The 21,568-nt window shown below is 54.8% G+C and overlaps 2 protein-coding genes across 11 annotated transcripts; one reads left to right on the forward strand and one right to left on the reverse strand.

The window, feature by feature from the left end:
• The first annotated feature begins 926 nt into the window (after positions 1–926).
• On the forward strand, positions 927–11,362 carry CDH24 (cadherin 24). 7 transcript variants are annotated; one of them, XM_021941010.2, is made up of 14 exons: positions 927–1,143; positions 2,689–3,012; positions 3,192–3,486; positions 3,677–3,796; positions 3,871–4,038; positions 4,213–4,400; positions 4,782–5,035; positions 5,922–6,058; positions 6,448–6,561; positions 8,603–8,724; positions 8,808–8,919; positions 9,171–9,419; positions 9,950–10,962; positions 11,049–11,362. In XM_021941010.2, exons 2-13 carry the CDS (start codon positions 2,812–2,814, stop codon positions 10,447–10,449), a joined length of 2,460 nt encoding a protein of 819 aa, XP_021796702.1. In that variant the 5' UTR covers positions 927–1,143; positions 2,689–2,811; the 3' UTR covers positions 10,450–10,962; positions 11,049–11,362. The 7 variants fall into 7 exon arrangements, with proteins under 7 accessions (XP_021796702.1, XP_003901628.1, XP_021796701.1 ...); XM_009211175.4 differs by lacking the exon at positions 6,448–6,561 and adding an exon at positions 2,463–2,610 and having other exon boundaries at positions 1,037–1,143; XM_009211172.4 differs by lacking the exon at positions 6,448–6,561 and adding an exon at positions 2,463–2,567 and having other exon boundaries at positions 1,037–1,143.
• PSMB11 (proteasome subunit beta 11) lies at positions 10,879–17,251 on the reverse strand. Of its 4 annotated transcripts, XM_031668247.1 has the most exons (3): positions 15,659–17,251; positions 12,462–12,536; positions 11,499–11,592 (listed from the first exon to the last, which is right to left on the reverse strand). In XM_031668247.1, exons 1-2 carry the CDS (start codon positions 16,555–16,557, stop codon positions 12,488–12,490), a joined length of 948 nt encoding a protein of 315 aa, XP_031524107.1. In that variant the 5' UTR covers positions 16,558–17,251; the 3' UTR covers positions 11,499–11,592; positions 12,462–12,487. The 4 variants fall into 4 exon arrangements, with proteins under 4 accessions (XP_009209441.1, XP_031524107.1, XP_009209443.1 ...); XM_009211177.4 differs by lacking the exon at positions 12,462–12,536 and having other exon boundaries at positions 10,879–11,592; XM_009211179.4 differs by lacking the exon at positions 11,499–11,592 and having other exon boundaries at positions 12,194–13,838; positions 15,659–17,250.
• Between the last annotated feature and the right edge of the window lie 4,317 nt (positions 17,252–21,568).

A 21,568-nucleotide genomic window follows, 5' to 3' on the forward strand; every position in this document is an offset into this window, starting at 1 on the left:
TTCGTTGGGCAGGTTAAGCCACACTGTGGATATCTGTAGCCTGGAGTAGGAGTTGCTCCCATACCATGTGTTCCTTTAGGCTGACTGCTTCCTGCTTACTGAAACAGGAACTTCCCACTGTCTTCCATCCCCTGCCTTGGCCCTGACCAGCCCAAAGCTGTGGACCTTCCTCATTTGGGAAGGCCCCACTGGGAAATGGGGCAACCTGTGTCCGTGGCGACACCCCAGCAAGGCTAGGAGGGTGGGTTCTCCTCTGGTTCATGGTCCTGTGCACGGTTAAATCGGATTTGTTCACCTGCCTGCCACCTTGGTGTTTCCCACAACTGCCGCCAGGGGGCAGCAGCTCCTCGCTCTGTTGGCCCCTGTCACCGAGCTTCCCAAAAAGAGCTCTAATGCCCGCCTCCGCCCTCCCGCCGATGTCGTGCCTCTGTCCCCGAATCGCTCCCTGGGCCCGGGCCTCAGACTCTCTGGACCCTTATGCCGTCCTTAAGTGTTCCCCAGCTGACCTGCTACCGTGCTCTGCACGGGCTCTCAAAACGCCACCGCCTTGCAGATGGAATCCACATCAGTCCCAAAAGCCAGCCAGGAACCGGGAGCCCGGAGCCCGGAGCCGGGTCTCTCCGCAGTGGGCTCGGAATTCCCCACCTCACAGTGCGCTCACCCGTTGTCCGCTGCGGGCGGCAGGCTGGCAGCTTCGCGCTCCCAGGTGCACCCGCCCCGCCAGCTCTTCGGAAATGGCCGGGCGCCGTGGCCTGGACGTCCTCCCGCCCGAGTGCCCTGCCGGGCGCTGCGGGCCCAGTCCGGGAGGGGCGCCACATCTGTATGCGCCCCGCAGCCCAGGAGCGCCGAGGGGGCGGACGCGCGGCGCCGCCTCCGCCCCCGCCGCGCGGGCCCGGCTGGCCGGGGAGGGTCGGAGGCTGGGCTCTTCTCTCCCGCGCGGCGCGGAGCCGCCTCGTTTCTCCGCAGGCGGAGCCTCCTTCCCCCGCCCCCTCCGTCTCGCTCCCTTGTTCTCGCCGGGGCCGCTCAGACCTGCAGCGGAGCCGCGGCGCCCGCTCCAATCGGCTCGGGGCTGCGCCCCCGGGACCCGGCGACGGGGGCGGGCGGGGGTGCTTCCCGCCGGCCTGGGCCCCTCGGCAGTGCCAGGTAAGGGCGCCTGCCCCGGAGCAGGGGTCGGGAATCCGCGGAGGGGCAGCAGGGGGCCCGCAGCCCGGGGGTCTTCGGAGGGGTGCGCTCCGTGGCTGGGAACCCGCTGCCGACTCCCTTCTCCCGCGCTCTGCCTCTTTCCCTTCTCCCCTCGCACCTCTCTGCCTCTTTCTTCTCTCGATTTCTCTTCACCCTTCCTTCTCTGCCTGTTTGCCTTCCTTATCCCTTCCCTCTATCTCCCAACCCTTCCCTCACCCTCTTGTCCTTTTTCCATCTCCTCTCCCTCTTTGCCTTTTTCTTTCTCTACCTTTCTCCCCTTTGCTGTCTTTCTCTTTTCTCTTTCTTGCTCTCCTTTCCCTCCCTCTCCTCTCCCCTTCCCGCTATCCTGTTTCCCACTCCTCTATCTCTTTCCTTCTCGCCTCCTCATCCCGCCTTCTCTCTGGTCCCCAGCTTTCCTCCGGCTTCCCCCTTCCCTCGGGAGCAAAGGGACTGTCAGGTGTGTGTCTGCTCTGAGGGAGGAGGGGCAGAAGCCACAGCTACCTGAGGGGTCCCCCCACCCACCCCTGGGAGAAAGGACAGCAGTGGGAAGGGTCTCCTCTCTAGCTCCCTTCCCGCGGCCCCTCCCTGCCTCCACCCCTCCTGTCTGCTCCTTCTCCCAGAATTAAGTTCCTGAGGCCTGACTTGACACCCCCGAAGCTGAGGGCTGCCACTGCCTGCCCGGAACTGCCCCGGGTGACCCATTTCCAAGCCTGGCCCCTAGGACTCCTCTCTACCTTCAGACACCCAGGCTGCTGCCCTGGTGTCTCTCATTCTGTCTCTTGCCACTGTTCTGTTTCTGTCTCTCATCCAGTCATTTCTGTCTCTGCTGGACAGTCCCTGAGTCAGTCTAGCTGTCAGTCATGCTGTATCTCTAGCCTCTGGGTCGGCCTCCCTCCCCGGTCACCTCCCCCTGTCCCCCACCCTGTATCCTCTTCCTTCAGCTCTGGCTCCCAACTCCTGTCTCATGAGCCCAGTCCCCCTTCAAGGACTGCACTGGCAGTGTGGGTTGGAGACAGGGCCTAGAGAAGTGGGGCTCCCCCTTGTGGGAGGAACTTTCTCCCACTCTCAACCCTGCCTGAGGCTGCTCTCCTTGTCATCTCATCCTGACCCTAGACACCTTAAGGCCACACCTCCATGAATCCCAACTCTGTAATTTTATGCCCTTTCTCTGGTAGCCCCGCCTCCTCCAATACCTGGCTACATGCCCAACCTGGGAGGACAGAGACCAGATTTGGGATTCCAAGCCCTCCCAGCATCCCCTCTGCTGTGTTCCTCCCCAGTTCTCTACTCGGAGTTGACTGACCAGAGATTTATCAGCTTGGAGAGCTGGAGGTGAATACATGCAGAGCCTGGGTAGAGGAAAGATCAGCCTCTCTGCTCTCCGTGTTAGTCTGAGTTCTGGGCAGTGGAGTGTCTCGTTCCTTGGAGGTCTGGTCTTCAGCATCTAATTCTCGGGGGAGGAGGGCTAGGGGTTTCCTTGAGCCTGAGCAGCTGCTTGTCCTGCAGGTGTGGATCCATGGGGTAGCCTCAACGCATCTTCCCCTCCACCCCAGCTGCTCATGGGCCGCGTGGCCTGGCCCGGCCTCGGCACCCAGGGCCAGTGAACAGAGCCCTGGCTGGAGTCCAAACATGTGGGGCCTGGTGAGGCTCCTGCTGGCCTGGCTGGGTGGCTGGGGATGCATGGGGCGTCTGGCAGCCCCAGCCCGGGCCTGGGCAGGGTCCCGGGGACACCCAGGGCCTGCTCTGCTGCGGACTCGAAGGAGCTGGGTCTGGAACCAGTTCTTTGTCATTGAGGAATATGCTGGTCCAGAGCCTGTCCTCATTGGCAAGGTAAGGATGACCCCTCCCATGTCTACTCTGACACAAGGCCCTTAGGCCCTGCCCTGCAACTTCATCACTTCTGCAATGACCTTGGTCCCTCAGGACTCCCAACGCTCTACCCAAACCTAGACTCTTTAACCCTGTCTCTGTACTTGGAGCCCTCTGCCATCTTTTCCTGACCCCTGCAGCTGCACTCGGATGTTGACCGGGGAGAGGGCCGCACCAAGTACCTGTTGACCGGGGAGGGGGCAGGCACCGTATTTGTGATTGATGAGGCCACAGGCAATATTCATGTTACCAAGAGCCTTGACCGGGAGGAAAAGGCACAATATGTGCTACTGGCCCAAGCCGTGGACCGAGCCTCCAACCGGCCCCTGGAGCCCCCATCAGAGTTCATCATCAAAGTGCAAGACATCAACGACAATCCACCCATTTTTCCCCTTGGGCCCTACCATGCCACTGTGCCCGAGATGTCCAATGTCGGTGAGCACCCCAGCTCTCAGTGCCCCAGTTTCCGTCTTCTGGAGCTCTCTCACCTCTCCTTCCCTTCTTGTTGTCTGCCCCAGAACCTGCCCCCTTCAGTTCAGCCTCCCTCATGTCTGCATCCCCCCGTCTGCTATTCTTCCCCATCCTGCCCTGCTGCTGCTGAATGGGGTGCTGGCATCCCCCACAGGGACATCAGTGATCCAGGTGACTGCTCACGATGCTGATGACCCCAGCTATGGGAACAGCGCCAAGCTGGTGTACACTGTTCTGGATGGACTGCCTTTCTTCTCTGTGGACCCCCAGACTGGTGAGGATGGAGCTTGGGAGCCCGGTGGGGCAGCCAAGGGGACAGACACCCTCTGACCCAGCGTGTCTCCCTAGGAGTGGTGCGTACAGCCATCCCCAACATGGACCGGGAGACACAGGAGGAGTTCTTGGTGGTGATCCAGGCTAAGGACATGGGCGGCCACATGGGGGGGCTGTCAGGCAGCACTACGGTGACCGTCACACTCAGCGATGTCAACGACAATCCCCCCAAGTTCCCACAGAGTAAGGGGCCATTGCTGCCACCTGAGCCATCCTTTGACCACCGCACCCCTACAGTGTCTAGAGAAACCTTCCCTCCTCGCCTCCTCCCCAGCCAGACCCTGGGAGAAGAAAGTGCTATGGGGAGGGAGGAGGGCTGGGGACCTCTCTAAGGTGTCTCCCCTCTGTCACCCCAAGGCCTATACCAGTTCTCCGTGGTGGAGACAGCTGGACCTGGCACGCTGGTGGGCCGGCTCCGGGCCCAGGACCCAGACCTGGGGGACAACGCCCTGATGGCATACAGCATCCTGGACGGGGAGGGGTCCGAGGCCTTCAGCATCAGCACAGACTCCCAGGGTCGAGACGGGCTCCTCACTGTCCGCAAGGTTAGTCTCCTGCCTGTTAATGCTTTCTCTTAGACCTGCCTCCTGCCGACCCATAGGGCACATATTTAACTGTTCTTCTAGAACAGACTCAGGATCTCTCTGTTGGAGCTTAGAGATCATGGTCACCTCCTCATCTTTCAGATGGGGCTTAGAAAGAAGAAGTGACAACAAGTCTATGATGGAGCTAGGGGCAGACCTAGAGTTACTAAGTAATCTGCCGTGCATCCTGACCACCAAGGCCACTGTCCCTCCAGTGCCACCTCTCCTCACATGAGGACTGAGCACTGCATGCATGTGGAGGGGACTTGTCACCGTCCAAGAGCCTGGGACCTGCCCTGGTTTCCACACGCCTCGCTTTTTCTCTCTCTCCCCTCACTGTAGCCCCTAGACTTCGAGAGCCGGCGCTCCTACGCCTTCCGTGTCGAGGCCACCAACACGCTCATCGACCCAGCCTATCTGCGGCGAGGGCCCTTCAAGGATGTGGCCTCTGTGCGTGTGGTGGTGCAAGATGCCCCAGAGCCACCTGCCTTCACCCAGGCTGCCTACCACCTGACCGTGCCCGAGAACAAGGCCCCAGGGACCCTGGTAGGCCAGATCTCAGCGGCTGACCTGGACTCCCCTGCCAGCCCAATCAGGTAGGTGAGCTGGGGTGTGGGCTGGGGAGCCAGATGGCAGGCTATTCCCACCCAGAGAATGAGTAAATGTGCCCCCTACCTTATAGCAAATCACTCATATCCCAGCAAAAGCCTCCCTCCCTGCAGCTGGGCTTGCTGGTCTACAGGTCTGGGTGCCAGGGGAGAGCCGGAGGGCCTGGCTGACCATTCTTCAACCCTCTATCCATCCCTCTGGGTAGATGATGGTGGCACCTCCCAGTGGCAGTGCAAGCAGATGTAATCTCATTTGATAAGTGGATCTCTATTGATCACTCCCAAAGTGCTTCACAGTTTACCCCCTTGCTGATACTGAATTCTCACAACAGCCCCGTGAAGTGGGTGTTCTCATCACCAGTTGTTTTAGAAGCCAGCCATGAGTGGTCACACAGTTGGTAAGTGGCAGAACAGCCACTCTTTCCCCCTCCCCGGCCAGCATCCCTGTCACAGCTCTGTGAGGGAGGTACTGGTGTCATTCCCATTTTTCAATTGAGTAAACAGAGGTTAAACGATTTGCCCTAAGTCACATAGCTAGTCCAAGGCAGAGCAGGGCTGAAACACAGGTCCCTGGGTTCTCAGAACAGGGTCCAGAAGTCTGAAAGTCAAGGTCTGTTTATCCCTCTTCTACTCCCTTCTGTATCTTCTCCCCCTCCCCCTATGAAGCCCGGTGGCCCTGAGTCTTAACAGGTGTTTAATGGTGGTGATCCCCCAGGGATATATGCCTTTTAAGGGGACTCCAACCTGAATTATGGCTCTGCCCAGAGGAGTCATGAGGTCTGGCAAGGTGAACAGAGGGAAGAAAGAAGGGAAGGGGTGGAACAAGCTGTGGTACCGCCCCAGATCAGCCCCAGCATCTCTCTCCCTTCCCCAGATACTCCATCCTCCCCCACTCGGATCCGGAGCGTTGCTTCTCTATCCAGCCCGAAGAAGGGACCATCCACACAGCAGCACCCCTGGACCGCGAGGCTCGTGTCTGGCACAACCTCACTGTGCTGGCTACAGAGCTTGGTGAGGAGTCCAGGGCCCACAAGGCGGCAGCAGCCTCCTGGCCGAGGGGCTGTCCCTGGGTGTGGGGGTGGGGAAGGGTGCTCACTGCCATCACACCCTCACCAGCGTGTGGCCACTGTGTCCTAGCCTGGATCCGAATCCTAGCCTGGATCCGAGTCCTAGCCTGGATCTGGGTCCTAGCCTGGATCCTTGCTACCAGGTAGGGCAGGCCTCCTGGTCTCCTAGCCCCCTAGGCTGGGCTGGGCTGGCACAGTGGGTGTGCCTGAGCATTCTCCTGACCCTCAATTCATTCCCTTACTTGACTTGCCCCAACCCAGAAATAAACTAGACCTTACATAGCCCCCAATCTGTGTACTGACAGACCCCATCCTGCTCACTCTCTGCTTCAGGCTGGAGCTGGGAGCCAGAAAGGGGCTGGGTACCTCCTCTGGTTGCTAAGTGGAGCACACCAACAGCCCCACCCCAGATAAGCCCTGTTGGAAGCCCTGTGGGAATCCCCCAAGGTAGGGGAGTGGACACCCATAGGGAAAGGGAGGAGTGCCAGCTCCATATGCGGTCTCCCCCATCAGTCCGGCCAGCAGCGGGTTCAGCTGCCTCTGGGCAGCCCTAGCCCATAGAGACAGGGAGACCTCCCTCCCACTTTTCTGTGAATAGCCCCTTATCACCCCTGCATATGCCCCAGGGGCTCCTCTACCCTTTTGTCTTCATACTGCATATGAAAATTGCCCTTGCATATGTGGATATCTGAATGTGTCAGTGAAGAGCTCTATGAATGTGTACATGTGGGTATGTTCTCAGCCATGCATATAATTCCAAATGTGGGGAAAGTATGTAGATATACACACATATATATTTGTGGGTGTATATCTGTAATGGATATATATGTGTTTACAGTTGAGGGTACATAATTATATTTATATTAATTGTGCATATGTGTGATTGGATATGTGTAGTGGTATGCACATGCAGCTGTTTGTATGTGTTTTGTGTATGTGGGCATTTGTGGACAGATAATTTACTACTTACTGTGTATCAGGCACTATCCATCTTCAAAATGGATTCATTCATTTAATCATCACCACAACTTTATGAGGGAAGTATGATTATTTCCCCATTTAAAACAAGGAAACTCAGGCAAAGAGAAGTTAAGTAACTTCCCAAGGTCACATAGAGATTAAGTGGTGGAGCCATGAGACCCAGTCAGTGTGCAGAGTCTGAGCTGTTATCCCCACCATACTGCCTCTCAAATGTGTTTAATGCTATGTTTATGTTTCTATGTAATGTCTAGGGTTATGTTTCTGTACATGCAACTGTGTGCATAGTGATATGCACAGATACTACCTGGCGGTGCACATGTTATCTGTTAGTGCATGGATGGCCGTGTGTGTGTCCGTGTACACACAGTATGTTTTTGGCGCTTGTAGATACATAACTTTGTGTGTGTGTGTTTGTGTGTGTGTGTTTCCTGTCACTGTCTTCTCATTCTCCTGCCAAATCCTGCTCCTACCCTCACCCAGATACCAACTAGCAGCATTGGGCCCTTACTGCAGTGAAGAAGTAGACCCCCTCGCCATCCTCTCTCTGGGGTATCTCAATCCTTTTAGCCAGGTGATCCACTCAGCCTCCCCTGCCCATGCTGCAACCTCAGCCGCTTTCACCAGGCCCAGCCAGCTATCACTCTGCCTAGAGGAAAGACTAAAGGAATTGGGAGACCCGGCCTAAGAGAGGTGACAGGGAGACACACTTTGCATTCTCTCTTGGAAGGCACTGGCAGTGAGAAGCAAGGTAGGGTAATGGTAGGTAGTCACCTGATGAAGGGATGGGTAAAGGTAGGGCCTGTGTCTGGCTGTGGTGCCCAAGCTGCCCTGGGCTCTGCACCCTGTAGATCATGCAGCTCCTTCCTACCCAAGGTCAACTCTAAGTGATACTCATTGCTGTACTACAGCCTCCCAGACCTCTGATGGGGTGTGTGTGTGTGTGTGTGTGTGTGTGTGTGTGTGTGGTGTATATGTGTCTGTCCACCCCACTGGTGCTGTGCATGGCCTCTATGTGCGAAAATGCATTCTATGGGCTCTGGGTGTTGTTGGGGGATGTGGCACTGCATTCACTATGCGTATCAAACATCTGCTTCATGTACATTGCATTTGTTTTAAATGTTGAGTGTACATTGGATATATGGTATGAATGTGTTTTGTATATTCGTGGCTGTTGTCTGCATGCAACTTGTATGCACCTTCTATCTTTCATTTATGCTGCATGTGCCCTGCATGTGGGTTATTGTATATGTGTATCATGGCTGCGGCATTCCTGTTGAATGTTTATTGTGTATTGCATATATCTTGGGTATTACATGAATATTGTATGCACTTGGTATTGTTCCATTCATTCTACAATATTGCTTTCTACTTGTACATTACATGCATATTTCATGTGTTTCCTGTGCATGCTATATGCTGCATGTGGCATCCATGCCCATGCACCACATATGTTATGTGTAAACTGTGTGATGTGTGCGTGGTGTGTGTTTTGGTGTTCTGGCTTCAGACAGCTCTGCACAGGCCTCGCGCGTGCAAGTGACCATCCAGACCCTGGATGAGAATGACAATGCTCCCCAGTTGGCTGAGCCCTACGATACCTTTGTGTGTGACTCTGCAGCTCCTGGCCAGGTGAGCAACTGAGGCAGAGGGGTTGGGACATCAAGGCCTCCAGCAGCCCACTCCATACAAGGCCTCTCTCTTCTTCCTCCCAGCTGATTCAGGTCATCCGGGCCCTGGACAGAGATGAAGTTGGCAACAGTAGCCATGTCTCCTTTCAAGGTCCTCTGGGCCCCGATGCCAACTTTACTGTCCGGGACAACCGAGGTGGGTAGCCTCCTACAACTGTGTCCATACCTGCCTCTGTCCTCCTCTCCTCCTCCTCCACCCTTAGCCCAGCCTGCCTGACCCCTGCCCCACATGCCTGGGCCTTCTGCCCAACAGAAGATGGGTGTGGACTTATACTCTTTTGTTGGCTCTTTGTAAACCTTCCCCATGGGAAGCTGGCTCTATGGGCTGGACCAATCCTACCTGGAAGGTGTCCCAGAAGATACCTCAATACCTTCCCTCTCCCACAGATGGCTCCGCCAGCCTGCTGCTGCCCTCCCGCCCTGCTCCACCCCGCCAGGCCCCCTACTTGGTTCCCATAGAACTGTGGGACTGGGGGCAGCCGGCGCTGAGCAGCACTGCCACAGTGACTGTTAGTGTGTGCCGCTGCCAGCCTGACGGCTCTGTGGCATCCTGCTGGCCTGAGGCTCACCTCTCAGCTGCTGGGCTCAGCACCGGCGCCCTGCTTGCCATCATCACCTGTGTGGGTGCCCTGCTTGGTGAGTCAGGCGGCAGTGGGACAGAGCTGTGGGATCTGGGCCTGCAGGGGTGTGGAGAAGAACCAGGTTTCTGGACATAGGGAAATCCACCTTAGGGCTTGAACGACCCTCATGCCTGGATTTTCCCACCACCTGATGCATCCAAGAGAAAAGCTCTGGCCTCTATCCGTGACCTGCCAATCATAATGCCAATCATAATTGAGCCCCCTACTCTGTGCCAAGTATGGTGCTGGGCACATCACTTGTGATATTTCATTTTATTGTGTCAGCAACCCTTAGAAGTAAATATATTTTCCCTATTTTCCACACAAGTAATCTGAGGGGCAAATTGAGGCTTCAGAGAAGTCAAGCAACTTCCCATGGTCACACAGCGAGTAAGGGCTGAAGTCAGGATTCAATGCCAGGTTTGCTAGATGTCAGCCCCTAGCCACACGGCTTCTGTCACGTGATGGGTCAGCCGTTCACATGGAGACAGGCCGCCAGCTCCCGGCCCTACTGGCTCAGGGCCTGTGTGCCCGTCTCTCGCGCAGCCCTGGTAGTGCTCTTCGTGGCCCTGCGGCGGCAGAAGCAGGAAGCATTGATGGTACTGGAGGAGGAGGACGTCCGAGAGAACATCATCACCTACGACGACGAGGGCGGCGGCGAGGAGGACACGGAGGCCTTCGACATCACGGCCCTGCAGAACCCGGACGGGGCGGCCCCCCAGGCGCCCGGCCCTCCCGCGCGCCGAGACGTGCTGCCCCGGGCTCGGGTGTCGCGCCAGCCCAGACCCCCAGGCCCCGCCGATGTGGCGCAGCTCCTGGTGCTGCGGCTCCGCGAGGCGGACGAGGACCCCAGCGTACCCCCGTACGACTCGGTGCAGGTGTACGGCTACGAGGGCCGGGGCTCCTCCTGCGGCTCCCTCAGCTCCCTGGGATCCGGCAGCGAAGCCGGCGGCGTCCCCGGCCCCGCGGAGCCGCTGGACGACTGGGGTCCGCTCTTCCGCACCCTGGCGGAGCTGTATGGGGCCAAAGAGCCCCCGGCCCCCTGAGCGCCCGCGCTGGCCCGGCCCACCGCGCGGGGGCAGCCGGCACAGGCCCTCTGAGTGAGCCCCACGGGGTCCAGGCGGGCGGCAGCAGCCCAGGGGCCTCAGGCCTCCTCCCTGTCCCTGTGTCCCTCCTTGCTTCCCCGGGGCACCCTCGCTCTCACCTCCCTCCTCCTGAGTCGGTCTGTGTGTCTCTCTCCAGGAATCTTTGTCTCTATCTGTGACACACTCCTCTGTCCGGGCCTGGGTTTCCTGGCCCTGGCCCTGCGTTCTCTCACTGTGATTCCTCTCCTTCCTCCGTGGCTGTTTTGTCTCTGCAGTTCTGAAGTTCACACATAGTCTCCCTGTGTCTCCCTTGCCCATACACATGCTCTGTGTCTGTCTTCTGCCCACATCTCCTTTCCTTCTCTCTGGGTCCCTGTGACTGGCTTCTTGTTTTTTTTCTGTTGTCCATCCCAAAATCAAGAGAAACTTCCAGCCACTGCTGCCCACCCTCCTGCAGGGGATGCTGTGCCCCAGGTCAGTGCCTCTAGACTGTGGGGCAAGGCAGTGGATGAAGGCTCCCACTCCCTACTGCCTCTAAACTGGCTCCCCTGTCATTACAGACCTGCCTGCATGGTTCCATCCATCACTCATGGCCTCAGCCTCATCCTGGCTTCACTGGCCTCCAGCTGAGAGAGGGAACCAGCCCGCCTCCCAGGGCAAGAGCTCCAGCCTCCCGTGTGGCCGCCTCCCTGGAGCTCTGCCCAGCTGTCACCTTACCCTGGGCATCCCAGCCCTGGGCATTGTCTTGTGTGCTTCCTGAGGGAGTAGGGAAAGGAAAGGGGGAGGCGGCTGGGGAAGGGGAAAGAGGGAGGAAGGGGAGGGGCCTCCATCTCTAATTTCATAATAAACAAACACTTTATTTTGTAAAGCTGGAGCCCTGCTTCTGTTTTTGCACTCAGGTTTCTTTACAAAGCTTCATTGTCCCAAAGGATGGGAGGAGAGGCCTAGCCTATTTGCCTCCCAGTTCATTCTCCTTTCTTCTTGGGGGAAAATCCACTTCATGTCCTTCTAGATAGGGGAGGACTTGGGTTAATTCCATGAGTAAGGAGATGATGACTCCGCCCCACTCTCACCACCAACTTCCTGGGTTCTCTTAGTCTCAAGCTGTCCAAGGAAATTAAGATATAAGGATTCAGCCAGGCGCAGTGGCTCACATCTATAAATCCAGCAGTTTGGGAGGCTGAGACAGGTGGATCATTTGAGGTCAGGAGTTCAAGACCAGCCTGGCCAACAGTAGAAACCCCATCTCTACTAATAATACAAAAAATGAGCAGGGCATGGTTGCACATGTCTGTAGTCCCAGCTACTCAGGAGGCTGAGGCAGGAGAATCACTTGAATCTGGGAGGTGGAGGTTGCAGTGAGCCAAGATCATCCCACTGGACTCCAGCCTGGGTGACAGAGCGAGACTCCGTCTCAAAAAAAAGATATGGGCCGGGCGCGGTGGCTCAAGCCTGTAATCCCAGCACTTTGGGAGGCCGAGACGGGCGGATCACGAGGTCAGGAGATCGAGACCATCCTGGCTAACACGGTGAAACCCCGTCTCTACTAAAAAATACAAAAAACTAGCCGGGCGAGGTGGCGGGCGCCTGTAGTCCCAGCTACTCGGGAGGCTGAGGCAGGAGAATGGCGGGAACCCGGGAGGCGGAGCTTGCAGTGAGCTGAGATCCGGCCACTGCACTCCAGCCTGGGCGCCAGAGCGAGACTCCGTCTCAAAAAAAAAAAAAAAAAAGATATGGGGATTGTTCGGAGGGCAAGGTGGGCAGGAGAAGTAGAGGGTGAAGTGTGAGAGCTGCTGAGAAGAGGGCAGGAGGGATAAAAGACTAAGGGGAAGGGGTTTCTGGACTAGAAAAACAATGGGGGTGGCAGGCTGCAGTGGGGGCAAACCAGCCTTTCCTGGGGCTCGTAGTGCCAAGTGGGGAAAGGGTGGACCAGGGTTAGACAGTCACATTGAATCTGGGCCCGCTGCTCCCACCTTTAATTCTCCCGCAGGCCATGGTCTTAGTCTTTGCAGAACACAAAGGAGGAGGGAGAGGACCAGGGAGGCAGGCTGTTGAGAGACAGAAGCAGTCAACTGGGTGGGAGCTGAGCCAGAACTGCAAGCATCTCCCAATGTACAGAGAAGGAGTCCACTCAGGAGCCAGCATGAGAGCCCAGGCCTCTCAACTCCAGGGCTCCAGAGGCACGCACAAGTAGGCGAGGCAGGATAGGTCCTTGTGACTCCCCCTTCATGTGGGGTACTGGCAGCTGGGGAAAGCTGCTTCAATGTGAACATACCTTCCCTCACACCTTCCCCACCTGCTTGATAAGGACAAGCAGGAGGTGGGAGAACAAGTCCCCTCCCTCCAGTGCTGGAGTTCAAGTCATTTACTCTGCTGAAGGATGGAACCCTGGACCTCTGACAGTCCAAGGGCTTGTGTAAGAGCAGGCTATACCCCCGAGCTCTCCAGAGACTGTGAGGAGGTAGGCACCCCAAGCAGAGAATCAGAGGGACAAGGTCTTCTGGTTCGGGGCAGGAAGGGCAAGATCTCTGTCCCTTTGGTCTCAACCCCGTATCTGTATCAAGCCTTCAGGAATTAGTAGAGAAATGGAGGAAATGACTCATGGGCTACTCTTAGACAGTGAGGAGTGCATTGGAATGGGGTGTTGGCCTTTGTCTGCCCAGCCCTCCCTAAGACTCTCCTAAGGTCCTCCCCACCAACTCATTCAAAACAGAGAGGAAAATAATAGGGCAGAGGGAACCGGCTTGTCAGCAAGACCCATGGGCTCATCTCTGGCCTCAACTACCTCATCCTCTGGAAGGACAGGACCTGTCAAAGGGAGTGAAGATGGGTGGGACTATGGAAGGAAAAGAGAGGAGGGTCCGCCCACCCCTGGTTCTGCCCTGTTGGTCTGGTTCTGCCCTCTTGGTCTGAGTTCATCCTCCCCCTCCAGTTTGGCAATGGGGGTGAGGCGCCAAGCGTCTCAGGGGGAGACAGCTGCATGCAGTTCACAGCCCACCTTTGGCTGCGCTCAGGTGGCAATCCCAGGCCCCAGGCCACCCCTCCCTGCCTGTCTTTTCTCACTTCCTGAGAGGCTCAGGATAGGGCTGGGAGGATGAGGAAGTAGAGAACTGGTGGTGTGAGCCTGTCCCCCACCTCCTCTTTACTTTGGAGCACTCCCCAAAAGAAGTGACAAGGCCTGGCAGTCTTCCTGCTGAGAGGCTGATTTCCTTATTCAGGTGTTGCTCTTTCTCTTTCAGTCTGTTTCTTGTCTCTGCACACAGGAACTGCACATGCATCGCCTGCCACACTCATGTGCACAAACCCATCCTGTATCACTCACCTACACCTGGACACAGAACTGCATACACCTGTGGACATGAATATGCACCCTCTTATGCCAAGTCAAACACTTGAACCCCATGCAAAAGCTGCCCCTCCTCACTGCTTCCTCCAGGGATCCCTGCCTCCCAGTTAGCAGTCCTGGAGTCCCACATCTCCTCCCCTGAGGCTGGGGAGTGAGCAAGGGGTAAAGAAGGGTGACCGCAGAGGCCACTGGCCAGATTCCTTGAAGGCCAGTCCCCCCATAGTGGACACCTTTCTGTGGTGTCCACCACAATTTCTCCCTACTGTGTCCTTTCTGGGGTTTTCCCTTCTGGAGCCCCCTGACCCTTCCCCAGTCAGGGGACCTCCCCCATCCCCAGTCACCCGCTCTGCACCAGAGTCTGGAGGTCTGTCTGTCCAGCTCCAGGCTGAAGGAATGTTTAATCTGGGGTGCAAGATTAAGGCTCAGGCCTATGCTAGAGCCGGGGATGAGGGGTGTCCAGGAGGGAAGGCAGGAGGCTGTTATTCTTGGGACTGGAAGCTTTAGGATTGGATGTGAGGAAAGCAACTTCAGCACCCTTCCTTCAGGCCCCCTTCCTTCAGGCCCTATCTCACAGGTTAACAGTGCTTTCTCTCTCATTTGGCCAGGGGACAGCAGGGCAGTGGCCCTCCTGGAGGTGTTAGTCTGGATCTTCAAGTCTGGGCTTCTGGGGGAGTGGGAATGGGGACAGTAGGGGCAGGAGAGGATGTGCTAGCTAGTCAGTTCCCACTGGAACAACTACTTCCCTCTTGCCTTCATTCTCCAGAGGGAGCATCAGGAAGGAGGGGCTGGAAAGAAGGCAAAGGGAAGAAAGGAGGAGGGGAAATCTGGCAGCAGCACCGCCAGGCCCAGAAATCTGGAGAGCAAGGGCGGACTGTGGGGGATGGCTCCGGGCCTGGAAGATAAAGCCACAGGAGCCTGTGCAGGCAGCAGCTGCTGTGAGCTCACAACCTCCAGGCCCTCAGGGTTCATTCAACCCTGGCCACCAGGCAGGGGCTTGACCCAGCTACTTTCTCCCTCTGCATCCCTCTCCGGAAGCCTGCAGGGAAGAGAGGAAAGGCAGGGCACAGGGCCAGGCAGGGAGGGAGAGCTGTGCTGAAAGAGCATGGATCCTGGAGGAGAAGGCCTGGATCTAAGTCTCATCTCTGCCATTTACTGTATGACCCCGGGCAAGTCACATAACCCTTTGAACCTGATTCCTCTTCTGTAAAGTGAGACTTATTTTACCTCAAAGCGTTGTCATGAGAACTGCATTCAGTAAAGGAATAATCATTCTAGTCATTATGGTCAAGGCAGAGGAAGAGAGCAGATAAGACAAACCCATCAACATCCAAAGGGTGTCTATCACTACACCTCATTCTGAGAGGGGCTGCTTCCCTCCCGGGTGCCCCATCTTACCAAGCTGACAAAGTGATCAGGAGAAAGAGACAAAGACGCTGAAGCTGAGACATATAGAAGACCGAAACTAAGAGAAACTGGGGATGAGATGATGGAAAAAAGCAGAGAAGATGGCAAGAAAAGAGGGTCTAGCACCTAGCATGTGTCTGGCATGCAGTAGGCGCACTGCAAGTATTGACTGAAAGATGGACTTGGTGCCAAGAAGAAGGCTGGACAAATCCACTGGGCGTCAACAGGAACTTGTTGGGCAGAGCTGTAATAGCTCTGGGAGTCATGAAAGGACAGAGACTTGCAATAAATGAAGCCAGCAACCCATACAGGCTAGAGTCAGATGCTGTGAGGCTGCTGCCAGTGGGACCCTCCCCCGCTGCTCATCCTCCCACCTGCTCCCCAGGCCTACACCACCCCCAACCAAGTCCTGCTTCTCACACTGTCTCAGTCCCTGCTGGCATCCTGGAGTCTCCTGGTGTCATCTCCCCTGGCCCCACAGAGAGCTCTCTCTCTTCTGCAGCTCTGTGGGCAGTGGCAGGCTCAGGATGGGCATGGCTGGCATCCTCCTCTGGCTCTGGCTCCAGGAGCTTCTGTAACTCCATGTACAGCACACAGGCATCACTGCGTGACACATGCTCCCATCCACTCTCCCGCACGTGGAAAAGGTCTACAGAGCCCCCTGAATAGGCATCACGGTGGGTGGCATGGGCCACGGCACAGCGAGCCAGGGCGTAGGCTTCCTGGGTGCTCATGTCGTAGCGATAGCCACGGTCTAGCACGCCGTAGGCATAGGGAGATCCAGAGCCCACAGAGAAGATATCCCCCTGCAGGCGGGTGCCATCGCTATAGACGTAGAAAAGCATAGGGCCAGAGCGGTCCCAGCCGCACAGGGCAGTGGCCACACAGAGATCCAGTCCCCGGTATCGAGACATCATGGCTGACAAGAGCTTGGCAGCACTGGCCACACTGGGCAGCTGACCCTCCCTCAGTTCCCGAAGCCGCAGCTCCCGCTGTAACACCCGATACCAGGTAGCACAGTCGGCGGAGGTGCCAGAGGTGGTACCCAGGAGGTGCTGGTGCACAGGGATGACCTTGCATGAGGCTGGACACGCCACGTAGCTGCCACAGGAGGAACGCGTGTCGGCTGCAGCAATGACTCCATGACGGAAGCGGAAGGCCAGGGTGGTAGTGCCATGGGCCAGTCTGGGGCCATGGATCTGTAGGAAGGTTTGAGGGTCACAGCCCCGGGGCACAGCCCAGCCACCAGCCCGAGGCAGGTGAGGTGATGGTCCCTGGGTGTCAGGGGACTGCCACTTGCACACATCCTGCAGAGCCATCCCTGGGGCTGAGTGAAGTTTGGAAGAAGCAAGTCAGGAATTTGTGACTGGGGTCTGGTGGGGTAGAAGGGACGCTACAGAGAAGCTGGGCCACAGCCAGAACTGGCCAGAAAGGCATGTGAGCTGACGCTTCATTTCTCCTCAATCCCCAATTCAGGCTTTGGGATTGGCTGATGGAGCAGCCGCCTTCATCTCTGAGGACAGCTGAAAGAAGGCAGGATGAGGCCTGCAGAGTCTCCAGCACTAGGAAGACGCTGCCTTTGCAGTCAGACCTTCACCTTCTGCTGCCCATGACGCATCTGAGAGTCACCCAAAGAGTCTCCTGTCTGTCATAGTTATCTGGAGTTGGGTGGGGGGCTGGGGTAATGCAGAGAAAAGTGGGCACAAATGGAAGCAGCAGGGCTGGGCTCCTCGTTTCTCCCATGCGGGGCACTGGCATATAGAGACAAATAAGGCCCTGTCCCTGGCCTGAGAGGGCTCCCAGCCTAGGACGAGGTAAAGACAATTCAGTGGACTGATGTGGTCAGAATAGAGTGCTGCAACCCCACTGAGGCAGAAGACCTTGGTGCTGGGGACTCTCTTCAGAGATATGGGAGCAAGGAACTCAGCTCACACTTCGAACTCAAGGGATAGATGGGGAAAGAAAAATGGACTGAGGCTGGGTGTGGTGGATCACACCGGTAATTTTAGCACTTTGGGAGACCAAGGCAGGTGGATGACTTGAGCCTGAGTTCCAGACCACCCTGGACAACATATCAAGACCCCCATCTCTACAAAATAAATAAAAATTAGCCGGGGATGGGAGCGGAGGCTCACGCTTCCCAGCACTTTGGGAGGCTGAGGCGGGTGGATCACGAGGTCAGGAGTTCGAGACCAGCCTGGCCAATATGGTGAAACCCCATCTCTACTAAAAATACAAACAAACCAAAAAAAAAAAAATTAGCTGGGCGTGGTTCGTGTGCTTGTAGTCCCAGTTGCTCGTGAGCTGAGGCAGAAGAATCGCTTGAACCCAGAAGGTGGAGGTTGCAGTGAGCCGAGATCGAACTACTGCACTCCAGCCTGGGTGACAGAGCAAGACTCTGTCTTAAAAAAAAAAAAAAAAAAAAAAAAAATTAGCCAAGCATGGTGGCACATACCTGTAATCCCAGCTACTCAGGAAGCTGAGGTGAGAGGATCACCTGAGCCCAAGAGGTCAAGGCTGCAGTGAGCCATGATTGTGCCACTGCACTCCTGCCTGGGCAACACAGTGACACCCTGTCTCAACAAAAAATAAAGAAAGGAAAATAAATAAAATTAAATTAAAAAGGCTGGGCATGCCTGGCTCATGCCTGTAATCCCAGCACTTTAGGAGGCAGAGGAGGGCAGATCACCTGAGTTCAGGAGTTCGAGACCAGCCTGGCCACCATGGTGAAACCCCCATCTCTACTGAAAATACAAAAAAAAAATAGCCAGGTGTGGTGGTGGATGCCTGTAATCCCAGCTACTTGGGAGGCTGAGACAGGAGAATCGCTTGAACCCAGGAGGTGGAGGTTGCAGTGAGCCGCCATTGCACTCCAGCCTGGGCAATAAGAGCAAAATTCCATCTCAAAAATAAAGAAATAAATAAAGTAATTAATTAATTAAAAGTGGACTAAAGCAAAGACAAGAGAAAAAAGAGCAAGAGAACTTTTTAACAGCGGGGAGGAGAAAGAGGCTGAAATGTTTTCCACAAAGGCAGATTGCTGAGGAATGAAGGAAACTAGAACCTGAAGGTCTCTTTCTTCCTTGCTTTGGAGATAAATATGTCCTTTTATCTGTATACAGAGATGGCATTCCTGACAGTTCTTTGGCAGTACGTCTTTGACTTGTATTGAAGTCCAAAGGATCTAGTGGCCTTCTAGCTCCTGCTCCCCCTTCTGCCTAAGAGTTCACAATGGCAACAGAGAGGCTTGTGATTCCAGGGTAGGAGAAACAACTGATCTTAACTCCATAATGTTGAGTCTGTAAGTCTTAGACCAACCAGGGTCTAAGACTTACAGGAGTGGGGTTGGTGGACCCTGACAGCTGACCCTTCAGAAGGTTGAAGTCAAGGCCAGGTGTGTTGGCTTACGCCTGTAATCTCAGCATGTTGGGAGGCCCAGGCGGGTGAATCACTTGAGCCCAGGAGTTCGAGATCAGCCTGGGCAACATGGTGAAACCTCACCTCTACAAGAAATACAAAAAATTAGCCGGGTGTGGTTGTGTGTGTCTGTAGTCCCAGCTACGTGGAGGGCTGAGGTGGGAGGATCACTTGAGCACACACTGAGTGAGGCTGCAGTGAGCTGAGATCGTGCCACTGCACTCCATGCACTCTAGACTGGGCAACAAAGTAAGACCCTGTCTCAAAAAAAAAAAAAAAAAAAAAAGCCAGTTAATTGGGGCAGAGTGACAAGCTGCAACTACTGCAGCAACATATGCCATACTTATGTTTTACTAAACGTTGCAGCTGAAGGTGGTGCTGTGGAAATGGATTTATTTGAAGAAACAGACCCACACACAAAGGAAAGAGTCTGGACCCTCCAGACATAATGATGGTGGGGCTGTGGCATCATAGCTGTCTGGGGCCTCAGTACTAAGGAAAGGTGTAAACATGGCCATGGGAAAGTTGGAGAAACCCAAAGGGCATGCTAAGGTCCAACCACTCCTTCTCTTCTCATTGGCGTAGGACCACCAGGAAATCTTGCTGAAAGGTAAGAATATATCTTCTTTAATTCTTTCTTTTTGAGACGGAGTTTCACTCTTGTCACCCAGACTGGAGTGCAGTGTTGTGATCTTGGCTCACCCAACCTCTGCCTCCCAGGCTCAAGCGATTCTCCTGCCTCAGCTTCCCAAGTAGCTGGGATTACAGGCACCCACCACCACACCCAGGTAATTTTTGTACTTTTAGTAGAGACAGGATTTCGCCATCTTGGCCAGGCTGGTCTCGAACCCCTGACCTGAGGTGATCCACCCACCTCGGCCTCCCAAAGTATTGGGATTACAGGTGTGAGCCACTGAGCCCAGCCTAGAATACATCTTCTTTCTAAAGGCTAAGTCTTAGACTCTTTGTAGATGGATTGCCACCTCCCTAGGTCAAGCCATTATCAAGTCAGGTCTGAACAGTTGAATGACCTCCTAATTGAGCATTCACCAGTCTCCCATTGTAATCTTACCCTCTACATGGACATGTTTTCCTAAAGTATTACTCAAATCCTGTGTTTTCTTTGTTAGGAAAACTTGGAGAGTTATAAGATAAAATCAAATCTTGCTGATTTGATTTTCTCTTCTATCCCAAGCTGGCATGTAAGACCCACTATGGTCCAATCTAAATCTATCTATCACAGGCTCTTTTCTCTCTATTCCTAACACATCTCCCACCTCCCTTTCACCGATTTGAATCGTATTCCACAATCTGGCTTAAGTGTCACCTGTTGTGAAATTCCTTCCCAGGTATGGGCTGAGAAAGGAGAGGCTGTGAGCGGACCAAGTCAGATATAGAAAAGTGAATCCAGACCTTGACAAAGCCATCCTGGATCCACAGCCTCTTTCCAATCTATATTGACTCCCTCACCCACCTCTGAACCACAGCACTTATCATTTGTACTTTGTACTTCTCCTTAATGAGGTCCCCAGGAATAGGGACCCTGGAGCAGAGAACGCATGTGAGGTAGGTTGGGAATGGATTATGGAAGGCCTTGATTGCTATGCTGAGGAGCTTGAATTCACAGAACATTTTTTTTTTTTTTTTTTTTGAGATGGAGTCTCGCTCTGTTGCCCAGGCTGGAGTGCAGTGGTGAGATCTCTGCTCACTGCAACCTCCGCCTCCCGGGTTCAAGCGATTCTCTTGCCTCAGCCTCCAGAGTAGCTGGGACTATAAGCGTGTGCCACTGCGCCTGACTAATTTTTTGTATTTTTAGTAGAGACAAAATACAAAATACTTTTAGTAGAGACAAAATGTTAGCCAGGATGATCTCGATCTCCTGACCTCGTGATCTGCCCACCTTGGCCTCCCATAGTGCTAGGATTACAGGCACGACCCACCACGCCTGGCCCACAGAACATTTTTAAGCAGGTGAGTGTTAAGATCAAGATGGTGTTTTAGGCCTGGCGCGGTGGCTCACGCCTGTAATCCCAGCACTTTGGGAGGCCATGGCAGGCAGATCACCTGAGGTCAGGAGTTCAAGGCCAGCCTGCCCAACATGGCAAAATCCCATATCTACTAAAAATACAAAAAGAAAAAAAAAATAACTGGGCATGGTGGCAAGCGCCTGTAATCCCAGCTACTTAGGAGGCTGAGGCAGGAGAATCGCTTGAACCTGGGAAGCAGAGGTTGCAGTGAGCTAAGATCATGCCACTGCACTCCAGCCTGGGTGACAAGAGCAAAACTCTACTTAAAAAAAACAAAACAAAACGGTGTTTTAGGAAAACAAATCTGATGCTGTGCAGAATGAATTAGAGAGTGACAATTTAGATCCACAAATCAGTTAGGAGAAGGCCAGGCATGGTGGCTCACACCTGTAATCCCAGCACTGTGGAAGACTGAGGTGGGCAGATCATCTGAGGTCAGGAGTTCAAGACCAGCCTGGCCAACATGGCAAAACCCCATCTCTACTTAAAATACAAAAAAAAAAAAAAATTCTCCAGCCATGGTGGCACACTCCTGTAGTTCCAGCTACTTGGGAGGCTAAGGCAGGAGAATCACTTGAATCCAGGAGATAGAGGTTGCAGTGAGCCAAGATTGTGCCACTGCACTCCAGCCTGGGCGACAGAGCGAGACTCCATCTCAAAAAAAAAAAAAAAGAAAGAAAGAAAGAAAGAAAAAGAAAAAAATCAGTTAGGAGAATATTTCAGCAATTCCGGAATGAGGACATAAGAAGCCAAAGGTGGTATCAGTTATAATGAAAAAGAATGTGAGAAACACTGAAGTGGAAATAATCAACAGGAGCAGGCAACTAACTGGATGTGAAGGAAAGAAAAAAGTTGTCAAAGATGAGCAAGGGCTTCAAGCCTTTGT

This window comes from Papio anubis, chromosome 7, assembly GCF_008728515.1.
Source record: "Papio anubis isolate 15944 chromosome 7, Panubis1.0, whole genome shotgun sequence".
NCBI lineage: Eukaryota > Metazoa > Chordata > Mammalia > Primates > Cercopithecidae > Papio > Papio anubis.

What these genes read in the sequence shown, in the direction of transcription:
- CDH24 (XM_009211172.4), top strand. Translation starts at nt 2,523, where the DNA reads ATGCAGAGCCTGGGTAGAGGAAAGATCAGCCTCTCTGCTCTCCGT. An exon ending in TACTGTCCGGGACAACCGAG is followed by an intron (nt 8,920 to 9,170) that starts GTGGGTAGCCTC and finishes CCTCTCCCACAG; the next exon opens with ATGGCTCCGCCAGCCTGCTG. An exon ending in CTGTGTGGGTGCCCTGCTTG is followed by an intron (nt 9,420 to 9,949) that starts GTGAGTCAGGCG and finishes TCTCTCGCGCAG; the next exon opens with CCCTGGTAGTGCTCTTCGTG.
- PSMB11 (XM_009211177.4), bottom strand. Translation starts at nt 16,557, where the DNA reads ATGGCTCTGCAGGATGTGTGCAAGTGGCAGTCCCCTGACACCCAGGGA. An exon ending in CCAGCAGGGACTGAGACAGT is followed by an intron (nt 11,593 to 15,658) that starts GTGAGAAGCAGG and finishes TTCCTTGGACAG; the next exon opens with CTTGAGACTAAGAGAACCCA.